Source organism: Alexandromys fortis, unplaced genomic scaffold (genome assembly GCF_014885135.2).
Source record: "Alexandromys fortis isolate MF-2015 unplaced genomic scaffold, M_Fortis_MF-2015_v1.1 scaffold_510, whole genome shotgun sequence".
NCBI lineage: Eukaryota > Metazoa > Chordata > Mammalia > Rodentia > Cricetidae > Alexandromys > Alexandromys fortis.
Genome location: NW_026068379.1, coordinates 7789 through 21541, shown reverse-complemented (window position 1 = coordinate 21541; position 13753 = coordinate 7789). Strand labels below are relative to the sequence as shown.

At 51.8% G+C, this 13753-nt stretch overlaps 1 protein-coding gene across 1 annotated transcript; it reads left to right on the top strand.

Moving 5' to 3' along the window:
* The first annotated feature begins 1184 nt into the window (after positions 1 to 1184).
* Positions 1185 to 2975, top strand: CUNH6orf15 (chromosome unknown C6orf15 homolog). The gene is made up of 2 exons (XM_050133104.1): positions 1185 to 1724; positions 1927 to 2975. The coding sequence occupies exons 1-2, from the start codon at positions 1529 to 1531 to the stop codon at positions 2955 to 2957; spliced, it is 1227 nt and encodes a 408-aa protein (XP_049989061.1). The 5' UTR covers positions 1185 to 1528; the 3' UTR covers positions 2958 to 2975.
* Positions 2976 to 13753: the final 10778 nt, after the last annotated feature.

Below are 13753 nucleotides of genomic sequence, written 5' to 3'. Positions count from 1 at the left end.
GGTGGGTCCAGTATAAACACAGTGTTTAAAATGTGGGCTTGGGAGGCAGAAGAGGGAGCCAGACGACAGAGTGTGGGAAAACACTTGGAAGATGGAGAAGAGAGCCAAGAGACCAGAGGCACGGGGAGGGGGGCAGGACCTGGAAACTGAAAACAGCCAGTAGTGGAGTCTCTCTAGAGCGACTGACAGGAGTCAGTCCTTCAGATCCCTTGATTTTAACTCAGAAAGACACGTTTTGGACTTTTGTTCTAAACAATGACAACAGGGCTGGAGAGCTGGCTCAGTGGTTAAGAGCACTGGCTGCTCTTGAGAGGAAGACTTCGGTTCCCAGCACTGACATCAGGCTCACGGCAACCACCTGTAATTCCAGCTCTAGGAGTCTGACACCTTCTTCTGGCCTCTCTGGGCATTGCACACACATGCATACCCCTCCCCCCAGGCACACACACGCATATCCCTCCTCCCCACATGCATATCCCCCCTACAGGCACACACATGCATATCCCCCCCACAGGCACACACACGCATATACATAATTAAGAATAAAGTAAGGAATTGGATGGTGGTGGCGGCGCATGCCTTTAATCCCAGCGGTCAGGAGGCAGAGGCAGGTGGATCTCTGTGAGTTCAAGGCCAGCCTGGTCTGCTGAGTGAGTTTCAGGACAGCCAGGGCTACCAAAGAACAGAATAATAGAGTAAGGGCTGGAGAGTTGGCTGCTCGTCCAGAGGATGTAGATTTAACTCTCAGCACCCACATGGTGGTCCACAAATGTCTGTAACTTCAGTCCCAGGGGATCCAAAGCCCCCTTCTGACCTGGGAGGGCTCATAATATAGAATAACAAAATAAATAAAATCTACAAAACAGTTTTAAAACCTTTTACAAGCTTGATTACAGGGACTTTGACAGCACATGCCTGTCATCCCAGCACTTGGGAGGCCTAGGCAGGAGGATTATATGTCTGAGGCCAGTCTCATAGTGAGACTCTGTCTTAACTTACCCCAACTCCACTCTCCTCAAAGAAAACCAGGCAAAATAGGAAACAAATAAGCAAATGAAACAAAAGACAAAATGAAAACAAATCCCACAATTTTACATTGCATTGGGAATCGCCAGATTGTGGGGCTTTGTTATAGGCTCGGGGGGACAAAGCTCTTTCTCCAGGTTAAGGGCTTCACATAGGAAGAGCACCTCAGATGGGGGAACTTTTGCACCCCAGGATGTCCAGCTTGTCGGCATCCAGGGGACGATGTGGGGATATATGAACAAGGGGTGCTGGAGTGAGGTTCTAGATCCCAAGAGTCAGCCTGCTGAGTGTTGCTGCTGCCGTGGGAGACGGTGAAGACACCAGCATCCTAAGGCTTGGGTAGAGACAAGCCAGGGCAGGGCTGGGAACTAGGGGTGACCTGTGGACCAGCGCACCTGGGTGAGGAAGGGGCAGGGAGTACAAGGAAAAGAACCAGGTATGGGAAACACCCAGTTCCTCTGGGACATTCAAGTGACACCTGTTGCCACAGACCGAATCGAGAATGAGGGTGGAATGGGCAGATCTATTGTCTCCACAACCACTGGCCCAGCCTGTTTCTGCTGTCCCCCACCCCACCAACGGGATAAAGCCTGCTGCCTGGAGCCCAGGGAGACTGCTGGAGCCAAGCAAGATGCAGGGCCTTGCAGGTGGGAGCCGGGCTCCCCTGGGCCTGCTCCTGATCTGTCTGTATCTGCCAGGTATGGAGGGCACTGGGGTCCTTGGGAACTGGGATTAGTGAGTAGGTAATGACAGGAGTGTGCACATGTGGTCGGGTTTGCAGCTGAATCCCCAGGGAGGTGAGGAGCAGCAAGGGAAGGGGGTCTGGGGGGGGTCAAAGGAATAGCTGGTACCAAATCCTATCCACTGTCTGCTTCATTTTCTCCATTTTTCCCCCTTCAGGCCTCTTTGCACGGAGCATTGGGGCACCAGAGGAGAAAATCTCCCCACATTCTGGAAAACCTTCTTTTGCCAGCCTCTTCAAGCTTGAGACTGCGGGCTTGGGACAGCCTCAGCCCAAGCCTGACCTTGTGTATCACGAACCACCGCGGGTTCTTCCAAGGTTCCCTGGATTCTCACAAGATGGCGCTCTACCTGAGGTGCCCAGCCAGCCTCCCTTCTGGGGGGAGTACCCCATGGAGTTCTGGCTCTCCGAGGAGGACCCTCGGCAAGGGATGGGGGCTGCTGCCGAGGACCGCTTGGAGCGAGCGCTGCCAGAAGCGCTGCCATACCTTTCCAGAGGCAGACCTCTTCCTATGGCTTCCTCCGCATACGAAGCTTATGGACCCGAGGACTCAGAGTCTGTACAGCCTGGTTCCAGTCCGCTGAGAACCGAGGCAGAAGCCTTCGCCCAGCACCCGCTCTTGTACTTCATCCACAGATTACTGCCTGGATTTCCTTGGGGGATTCTAAGTCCCAGTGCATCTTGGGGAGCTGGAGGGGCAGGAACCGGGTGGGGAAGAAGGCCCATGCCATTCCCTTCTGGAATATGGGGTAGCAATAGTCAATTAGCAGGTCGGCACCCAGTAGTCAGTTGGGGGCCCAACGGTCCGTATCCTGCAGGCAACTGGGCGGGTAATGGTCGGTATCCTGCAGGCAACTGGGTGGGTAATGGTCGGTATCCTGCAGGAAGTTGGGGGGGTAATGGTCGGTATCCCGCAGGAGGCTGGGGGGGTAATGGCCGGTATCCCGCAGGAAGTTGGGGAAATAATGGCCGGTATCCTGCAGGAAGTTGGGGGGGCAATGGTTGGAATCAGCTTCCTCCAGGAGTCCGTCCTCCTGGTAGAAATCAGCTTTCTCCTGGAGTCCGACCTTCTGGTCCCAATCAGCTTCCTCCCGGAGTCCGACCTTCTGGTCCCAATCAGCTTCCTCCCGGAGTCCGACCCCCTGGCTCTTCGGGGAGCCTCCCAAACCCCAGTTTGCAGTGGGAATAGAGCTCAGCCGAAGCTCAGTCAGGCTCAGTCACATGGTTTTCCCTTCTCTCCCCGTTTTCAACGCTTCTTCTGTTGACCTATGCTGGTCACCAATAAACACAAGCAGTTCTTGAATCTGATGTGTCTCCGCGTCTTTGTTTCTGGGAGTAACGGCAGTGCACCTGGGGCCCCCCATTTTCTAGCTGTCCCTGTGTCTCTCTAGGGTCCCTGTAGAGCCCATCTTGTCCCCATCTTTGGGGGAGAAAGATCAAAATCCAGGTACTTGAGAGGGTGGGCCCACTGCACCTTCACCCCTGTCCAGGTGGTGGAATGGCCCTGAAGAGGAAGCATGGGAGTTCACCTGTGGCGGGAGGGAGGGAGGAGGTCCATCCAGCTGGCACCAGGCCAGGAGGGACAAAACCCAAAAACCAAACCAAAACAAAAAACCCAACCCTTCCCATTCACAGAACGCGGGGCCTGGTGAGGTCATGTGGCCCACATCTGTCTTTTATTCCCCAGACGGTCAAGCTTCTTGGAAATGGATGGCGCATCGATCTCCTTCACACGCATCACGCATCACTTAGGGCTTTGCGTGCAGAGAGCCGCAGACTTTGAACATCCGCTGAATAAACCTCAGCCCTGATAAAGGACGAGAGAAAAGAAAAGTCAGGCCCCCGAGCCAGCAACCACGGTGGCGGCATCTGCTGCTTTGTTCTCTGGGTCACGGCTCCTTCCTCTGCTTGGGCTATTGTCTCTCCCTCCCCTCTCTGGAGTTCCCAGGAGCGCAGCATCCTCGTCCGGATGGAGTGAGGGCAGCGGGTGTGTGTGTGGAGGGGGTGGGGTGGGTTCTACAAAGGAGAAGACAGCCATCAGTGGGGACAGATGTGACTGCATTTTCTCCACTGTGTACTTTGCCCTTCGTGGTCCAGGTGTGTGTGCCCTCTGGACAGCCTGGCATCACCCCAGAACCAGGAGGCTGGGCAACTTGTAGGAGAGAAGCAGGTGGGGCCCAAGGGATGGGAGCCACCTGCCCGAGTGGGACATGCTGTCTGTGGTGAGAATTCCTTGTTGGAACACTTCCTCATAAGCTCATCTTTCCCATCTGACCACACCTTTCTCTTGTCGCCTCAACCCAACTCTCTTCCCTCCTGAATTCTTGATTTTTCTCAATCCTGGGGAAGACTAGGGGGCTTTTTTTTTTTTTTTTAAAAAAAAGCTTTTCTTTTTCAACAGGTCCAAGATCATTTTAGGCTTGCAAGCTCATTTCTCGTTCTAGTTGCCTGCCTTGCTTCGGTTGCTCCTAGATGCATTTTTAAGTTATTGGTCTGTGTCACAGATTCACTATAATTGTCCCAGTGAGACAAAGACTTCATCTGTTTGCTGTTGCACCTCCAGGACAGTGTCTGAGCCAGGGCAAGCACTCAACAAACATCGAATGAGTCAGCAAGTCCTCTGTCTGTCTATCCATCCGTCCGTCCATCCATCCATCGTCTGTCCATCCATCCATCCATCCATCCATCCATCCATCCATCCATCCATCTCTCCATCCAGCTATGCACCTATCCATTCTCACGCACTTGCAGGCAACACTGTACCAAGTGTGGTCTCCAAAGGCCCGTGTATTACAGCCTTGGTTTCCATCCTGGCGCCCTTAGGCGGTAGTGGAAGCATTAAGAGCTGGGTTTAGCAGGGAGGAAGGACATCAGGTCATTGGGGAGGCTGCTGTTAAATAAGATCAGGGGACTCTGTCCTCTTTTCTTCTTGTTTCCTGATTTTCCATGAGGTTTGGCTCAGAAGCGTGCTCCCTGATGGCTGCCCAAGACAACTACAGACCCCAAGACAACAGGGACGACCTTCAAAACTGTTGGCTCAAACAAAGCTTTTCTCTGTAAGTTCTCTCAGAAGTGCCACGGTAGCTGACACCCAAGTCTCCACAGGGCCTCATCGGAACTGCTGCCGTGTCCTTCCTGGAGCCTCCTGAATCTGCTCTTGGCTCTCGCAATGCTTCCTCACTTCAACCCTCGTCATTATCTGTGACGAATGTGTTTTATGACTTGTCTTCACCAACAGAGAAGCAGGGACAGAGTTGTGAAGCAACTCACACAGGTCATGGATGACAGAGGCAGTGACTTCAGCCTCCTCCTCCTCACCCATCCAGGGAGTGTTCAAATTCAAATGCAATTAGCAGAAATACCAACTAACTTTTATTATGTGTGCCAGATCATGGTCAGGGTGTTTGCACACACATCCTTCTACCTGATCTCCCCCAGAAATTTCCTCAGCAAGGCAATGCCGGGACCCTTGTACAGGGGAGGTATGGAGGCCCGAACAGGGTGGGCCGAGGGCTTGCACACAGGACAGGCAACACTGAGGGAAGGGGGTGAAGCTCACCTTAGCAAGTATGGCTGAAAACTCCTAGAATCTGAGATGCCAGTGGCAGAGGGCTCTGAGTAGCTGTGGTCAATCACATCAGAGTGGTCTTTAAAATTTTTATTTTTATGTCTATGAGTGTTTTACCTTCAAAAATGTATGTGCACCATAAGTGTGTGGTACCCAATGAGGTCAGAAGAGGGCGTGGATCCCCTGGAGGTGGAGTTACAGGCAGCTTATTTGGCTTATACTTCCACGTCACAATCCGTCACTGTACTGAATGGTTTTATGTCAGCTAGACACAAGCTAGAGTCACCAGAGAGGAAGGAGCCTCAGCTGAGGCAACGCCTCCATGAGAGCCAGCTGTAAGGCATTTTCTCATTTAATGATCAATGAGGCCGGGCCCATGGTGGGTGGTGCCATCCCTGTGGGCTGAGCAAGCAAGTCAGTGAGCAGCTCCCCTCCATGCCCCTGCATCAGCTCCTGCCTCCGGGTTCCAGCCCTGCTTGAGCTCCTTCCCGACTTCCTTCGGTAACGAATGGCAAGGCTGAAGTGTGAGTCTGATGAACGCTTCTCTCTCCAGCTTGCTTGTTGGGCAGGGCTCTGTTGTAGCAACAGAAAAACCCAAACTAAGACAGTCACGGAGGAAAAGCAGGGCAGGAACTGAAGCTGAGACCGTGCGAGAGGGCTGCCCAGTGGCTTGCTCTCCCTGGCCCACTAGGTTTGTTTCTTACAAAACCCAGGACCACCTGGTCAGGACTGGCACCTGCCACAATATGGCCACAATGGGCTGGGCCTCCCCACGTCAATTATTAATCAATAAAATGCCCCCCATAGACTTGCCTGCCGGCCAATCTGTGAACACACCCAAATTCTCTGAGTTGTTTATGTTAAATGGGACCTGAAGCTCTTGTTACCCACCCACCCACCATCCTGAACCCAACAGGCCTTCACGACCCAGACGGTACCCTGCACCTGACAAACGCTCCCGTGAGAAAACACACGTTCCAGGTGTCTTCACAAGTTCCTGGAAAGCAAAAGGAGAATGCCAGCCAGCAGGTGGAAGCTGGGGTACCCTCCCAGCTGAGGAAGAGGAACAGACGTAGGTGCTGGTCTACAGATAGGCAACACCAAAACCAGACCGCCGGCCCTCCACCGGCATGAGGAATGAGTGGAAACGGCCTGGCTGGGCTAGTGAGTCTTGTCACCTCTGTGCCAGTGCCTTCCCGGGTCTCGGCGTTGAAAGTGCGTGGTGACTGGGCTCTGTGGCCTGGGCCTGGCTGTCTATAAGTGGGAAATCTCTACACAATCCCAACACGGTTAGAGAATTGCCTTAGCCTTGGAACACTCAGTTCCCAGCACACTGAGGGTGGAGGGAGTTACTGTCACCCCAGTGAGACCGTCTGTCTGACCCTGAAGTTACTGTCATCCCAGTGAGACCGTCTGACCCTGAAGTTACTGTCATCCCAGTGAGACCGTCTGACCCTGAAGTTACTGTCATCCCAGTGAGACTGTCTGACCCTGAAGGTGGCCCCACACTCCAGAGAGAGCTGAGATGACTTCCTGGGCCTCTCTTTGAGAGGACACCAGTGTGCTGACCAAGGGGATACAGGATAGATTGGGGACCCTGTGAGATCTTTAACTCACTGTTATCTGCCCAGGCCCCCTGAGAACAGCCCTTGCCCAGTTCTAGGCTACCTGCTTTCTGTTCCTGTGAACTGGTCTCTCAGAAGCATTTCATGTAAGATCACACAAAGCTTTATTGTCTGTTAGCACAGCGTTCTCCATGTTTCACACTTTGTTCCTTTCTTGTCAGATTTATCATGATTATTGAGTGAGGTTCTTGCTATGTAGACCATCCAGACTGGCCTTGAATATGTGACGGTCCACCGGTCTCTGTCTTCTCCGTGCTGGGATTAAAGACCTGCACCACCATGCCAGGTTAGAAGAGAATTCTTCTTTTTAGGTACACAGATTTCACATAGATTTTTAAAAACTTGCAGCCTGCTGTCTTCTACTCATATAAAGTATTTTAGTGTCTCCCTTGGGTCGTCAAGATGACACATCGGGTAAGGGCTCTTGCCGTTGTAACCTAAGATGTGACCTAAGTTCAGTTCCCGGGACCCTCGTGGTGGAGGGAGGGAACTGACTCCTGAAAGTGGTGTATACATGTGTGTCAGTGTACCACGCGCATGCAGGGACCTGTGGAGGCCAGAGGAGGACACGAGATCAGTGAGAGCTGGAGTTACAGGCAGCTGTGAGTCCCCCGATGGAGGTGCCGCAACTGACCTGGGGTCTTCGCATTGGGGTCCTCCCGTTGGGGTCCTCGCATTGGGGTCCTCGCATTGGGGTCCTCGCATTGGGGTCCTCCCGTTGGGGTCCTCGCATTGGGGTCCTCCCGTTGGGGTCCTCCCGTTGGGGTCCTCGCATTACCCGTTCTCAACTGCCGAGCTGTCTTCTGACCCCACATTTACTATTTCAGACGATTTCTTGGAATGGTGAAGGGGCTGGGAGGGATAAGTGTGGGTGACCGAGGAGGTAGATCGGGGTGCCCTCAGGAGGGAGCTTCAGTAGGGAAAATGTACTATGTGCACTCAGGACAGCTACGGTGCCTGAAGCTTGCCAGTGGCTGACTCCTGCGCCATGGGAGGAAGTGACTCCTCAAATGTTTCTGTGGGGCTCAACCCCGGGCGTGCAGGAGGGAGGTGCCTCTGTGTAATTATTAAATTTGTTTCCTGTTTGTGCCCTTCTTTCTCACACGGGGAGCCCCATGACTCCTGCCTGGAGCTTAGGCAGCCTCCTAATTTTCTCTCAGGGACAGGCTCCGTCACCGCCAGTCCTCCCAGCTGGCCATCACACCCTGTTAGGGACTAGCTGGCAGCAGACCCGGAGCTCACACCTGTCAGTCCTGGGCAGCCACTGTCTGGACCGATTTTGTGCCTTATCCTCACCTTGGGCAAGCATGGCCGTCGGGAATGGCATTCAAAATGTTTGAGTCAAAGAATCAGTTCATAAACTGCAGGTCCCTGCCTGTGGACCTGCCTGCTGACCTACCCAGTGACTTGGCCTTAAAGCCGGATCACTCTGCACCCTGCTCTGGTCACCCGCCCACCTCTTCCTCTGTCTAATCAATGGTCCATCCACCCTCTAGTTCACAAAGTCTGGGAGCCTTGGAGGGGATGGAAAAGGGGGATCAGAGGGAAAACTAAAGAATCTGAATTGTCCCTGGTGTTTTAAAAAAAATATTAGCGCTGGGAGGATGGCTTATTGGTAAGCTGCTTGCTTCACAGGGTTGAGCTTTATCTCCAGCATACGCATTAAAAACTGGGTGTTGGGGCTGGAGACGGCTCAGCAGCTAAGAGCACTGGTTGTTCTTGCAAAGGACCTGGATTTGGTTTCCAGTACCCACGTGACAGCTCATAGCAATCTTTAACTCTAGTTCCAGGAGATCCAGTGTCCTCTTTGGGCCTCCTTGGGCACCAGGCATGCACATGGCGCACATATATGCATGCATTCATATATGTAAAATAAAAATAATGTTTTTTTTTTTAAAGTTGACCGTGATGGAGAGTGATTTTTACAAACCCCAGCGCTGGGGACTCTGGGGTCCCCGGGGCTCACTGGATGGCCATCCTGCCCCAGATCCCAATGAGAGATGCTGTCTCGGAATACGAGGTGGATGAGGAGCGCTTCAGGAGGAACCACGTCTGAGGTTGCCCTCTGCCTTCAGGCTCATGTGCATCTGCGTACACAGTCAAGTATTAACTTAAAATCTCTTTGTTAACAATTCAAGAGTACCTACTAATTCAGCAAGAGCAGGGGTCTATGTCTGCAGCTGCTGGACAGACTGGAGAGACCCCAGGGAAGAGCAGGTAAATAAAAGCGTCTAGACCATAGGCTGGCCCTGCCCTCCTCACTCTATTCAGAGGCTTGAAGGTGGGGAGGGACCAGACAGGCCAAGGGCACCTGGCATCTTACACAGGGCAGACCCCACCTGTCCTTTCAACCCCTAACTTTGTTCTTTCTCAAGAGCCATGCAGAGTGGTTTGCCATGAGACCAGAACAGCCAAACAGACAAGCCCATGCCTTCGCAGGTGACTCACAGGTGAGTGTCCTGACCCCTGGTCACCTCCCCACGCTCATGCTACCTTTCTCATGACTTTGAATAATTACAGCTCTGGTAATGGAACTAATGGGCCAGGCATAAGCTCTCTCCACCTCAGTTTCCTTATCTGTGAAATGGGGACAGTCAGAGCTCCCACATAATAGGGCTTTCGGGAGGAAGCCACCCGACATTAACTTGTTAGAGGCTCAGCACGGGGTCGCACTGGCTCTAGATGTTAAATCAAGGCTTGTGTAAATGATCCTGTGCCCTTCTGCCCCAAGTGTCCCCCTCTCTGACTTTGACTTCACGGTCACCATTCGGAGGGTCTGATTGGCAGCTTTCCCAGGTCGCTTGCACCCCGGATAAGGGCAAGAACATTTTACCTTGGTAGCTAAGTGGCCAGGCACTGGAGACCTAGCAATAATCCTGAGTTCCGTGGAGGTGAGAGTCTCGGGACGATGTTGCCGCTCTGCCGTAGGCTTGCGGTGTAGCCCTGTGGCTTCAGAAGGCAAGACCACGTGTGATGTCGTTCCAGGGGGTGGCACTGACCAAGGGACCAAGCCTGAGGCAGCAGAGCCCTGAGCAGGCGGGCCACGGCACGGGCGCACTTCAGCCCTTGGCCGGCGGCAGGTGGGACATAATACTCCCGTCTTGGCAGGGATGAAATGATGAGTCGCGGGACTCGCTTAGCGGAGCTGCTGTTCCAGCCATGGCCAAGGCTATAATCATTAATTTCCCCCATTGCCAAGGCTATAATCATTAATTTCCCCCATGGCTATTCTTAAGAGCAGGTGTGGTGACCTGCGCTTTAAAAAAGCGCCTGTCATCCCGGGCCCTGCTACTAGAGGGCAGGCTCTCTACCCCCTTCTAGAGGGTAGAGAGCCGAAGAGGCTAGAACCGAAGGCAGCACCGTGGGCTGACAGTATGGGGGTGTCCAGAGCCCAGGCATGTGAGTGTTTCAAAATACCAGCCGTTGGTCTCTCCGTTTGCCCATTCTTTCCCTCAGGAATCCGTGGTGTCTCGCGGACACAGCTTCTTTCCTATAACTCAGTCACAATGAAGCCTACCTATCTCCGCCAACAACCCCCCCCCCCGTCCCTTCCCCCAAGAAAATCCAATGCTTTTACTCTTTGAAGGTAAAATAGTCATTCAGACTTCTCCTTTAGGCAAGAGAGGAATAAATGACTCACTTTTCACCCCTGCAGACTTTGTTTCTGTTTGTTTGGAGACAGTCTTACTAGGTAGCTGAGGCTGGCCCGACCCCCCGACCTCTGCAGTACTAGATAGCAAGTGTTTGCCACCGTGCCTGGCTTTCTCCAGAGCTGTGGGCTCCGGGCCTCATCTGATTTCCCAGGGCTACTCTGGTGAAGGATGGTTAGAAGGAGCTCGGCCTATGGCAGCGTCCACCGCAGCCTGCAGCCCAGCACCGCGGGGGCGGAGCCTCTGGGATTCCGGGCTGAGCCTAGCGAGGCCCCGAGCAAGAGCAGGCTCTGGCCTCCAAAGCCCCTGCCGCTGCGGTGGGACCCACGGCTCTTTCATTTCCTTTGCTGTCTCGCTTTCCTCTCCTCTGTCACTTCCTGCTGTCCTTCTGGACAGAATATTGTATTGCCACAACCGTGTGAGTGCCAGGGATCGAATTCAGGTCGGCAGGCTTGTCAGCAAGGGCCTTCACCCACTGAGTCATCTTGCCAGCTCCTTAACTAATTAAGTTTTGTTTTGAAATCATGTCTTGGTTTATTAACTTACTGGATGTCTGGAGCATTTTTCTAATAATGTTAGTACAGGCTTAAGCTTTTTCACTTGAATACTCTTGTTTGACTGGGATATCTTAAAAATTTATTTGCGTGTGTGTGTGCACGTGTGTGTATGTGTCTGTGTGTGTACGTGTGTGTGTGTGTGTGTGTGTGTGTAAGTCACAGGACACTAGGAAGAGGATGGGTTTCTCCTTCCATCATGTGGGTTCTGGATCAAACTGGAATTCTGAGGCTTGGCGGCCAGCTCCTCTGCCTGCTGAGCCACCTTCCATACCCACCTGATTAATGTTTATGTCATCCCGAGTTTATGAGTATGAAAAATAGGCATTCAAACCAAACACATAGACAGTAATTTACAAATTTATAGAAGGTATGCATAGAAATCAAACATTGATAGTAACAAGTTTATCTTAAAAGACTTGTTTGGTATATGTAATATTACTCCTTATTTACTTATTTAGAAAAAGAGCAGATTGCATGTTGGCTAGATGGATTCGGTAGCTTGTCTAACCTAATGCAGTCTCGAGGTGGACTAATTTGATAATTACGTGCTGAGGAATGGCAAGGAAATATTAAGTGTTTGCTTTCCATCATCAAACCGTCATGATCTGTAAGAGCAGAAACAGTGTATAGAGAGAGAGCAGTGAGGTTCGTCACGTGGAAGAGTCTGCAACCTGAGCGTCTGTCTTTCATGCAGCTTTTGTTGGTCTTTCCGACAGTGAGCTCAGGTGTGAACGTTGTGTGTTCCTGCCAAGGCTGCACTGGGGTGCCAGCAAGCATCACAGGCTAGAAGCACCCTAGATTCGTTAGGTCTTCGATTTTGAATTTATTTGGGGGAATTTTTCATTCTGAAGTCTGTTATTGTTGAAAAATGATCCAAGTTTTGAAAACCTTGGAGCTCAGAATCTTCAGAGCTGGCGAAGGCATGGCGCACTCTTCCCAGTAGGTGGCGCTGTCGCATCGTTCAACACGAAGAGACCAGACCACATCCATCCCTGTGGAGGATTGAACATCTCCTTTCTCTGTATTCTCTGTATTCTGTTCCAATGAGTCCACACACACTCACACATACACACGCACACACACACACACAGACACACACTATATTTATTAGCACATGTGGCTTTCTGGAACAACTCTAAAATAAATTTTGCTATGGAAAAGCTTTGAACTTGCCCGTAGTTAGGAAAAACTGTACTGTATAGGTTCAGCAATAGTTAACATACTCCAGCTTTAAAACAAATTTTCACATTGTTTCATCTTATCTCTCATAAAGAGCAATAGCATTGTCTGAGTGTGGTGGCACCTGCCTTTACTCCCAGAACCCGGGAGGCAGAGGCCGACTGTGAGTTTGAAGCCAGCCTGGTCTACACAGTGAGTACCAGAACACCCAGGGCTATGTGGAGCCTCTCATCTTTAAAAAAAAATGTGGAGGGGTGCGCGCATAGGATCGATCAATAATGCCCTGTGCTTAGCAAAACTACGCTATCTTAGGAAAGGTCTGTAACACACCATATTTTAGTTGGTCTTTGTTCTGGGGATCTCTCAGGCTCTAACGAGGGGAGGGGATACTCCTTTTTCTGCTGTCCAGTTTCCTGATTAACATGTGATGGTCATGTCTGAACTCTCCAGATAATGACCATCCTCTCCATCCTGTGTCCTCTGGGCTTGGGACAGAGCCTGGAGCCTTGTGCCCACACCACGCAGTGATCTCCCTGTGGTCCACATACGCAGTGATCTCCCTGTGGTCCACATACGCAGTGATCTCCCTGTGGTCCACACCATGCATCTCTCTGAGTAATGATGACAGGAACTTCCTTTGCGGAAGGTCAGAGAGGGGAGCTGAAAACAGCCTGGATTGCAGGTTTTTACAAGAGATATCAATGGGCACCCCATGTATGAGGTATGGACTCTGAATACAGCAAATATGGAGACTCAAGTCATATAAACCATTAATAAAGCGCATTCTGCCCTTGGTAATCATACCACATCGCTAGCGCGCCACCCACACCTCCTTTCAGGATCATCCTCCTTCCTGCACTGGCTTGACTATTGGCAGGCACAGATTCTGTCTGGAATGTCTCTCATCTGAAGGGTATGCCCTTCTGGCAGGAGACGTCGGTCGCTGTCAGGACACCTGCCTTCCGGAGCAGCCTCAGTTGTGGTGTCTGCCCCTCATGCTTCCCTCAGGTCTCAGTAGGGCACCGAAGGCAGCACTGATGGATTTTGATCCTCGTCTGCGTTTCCTCATCTTTGAAGACTGATCTGCCTCTGGCTGAGCCTAGAAACACAGCCGAGAGTTGGCTCAGTGGTTAAGAGCGCTTACTGCTCTTCTAGAAGTCCTACCTGTGGCTAGTAGCCCCTGTTGGGCCACTCACAACCTATAACCTCAGCTGCAAGGGATATAGTGCCCTCTTGTGGCCAACACTGGCATCTGCAGTGTATGCACACTCCTCTCACGCACATAAATAAAAAATAAATATAAAATCTAAAAAACAAAAGCAAGTTAACTTCATGGGTAATTTTAAAATACAGTTGAAGGGAGAGGTGTCGTCTGTGTGCACAAGCTACGGGAATCGGGCCTCAGC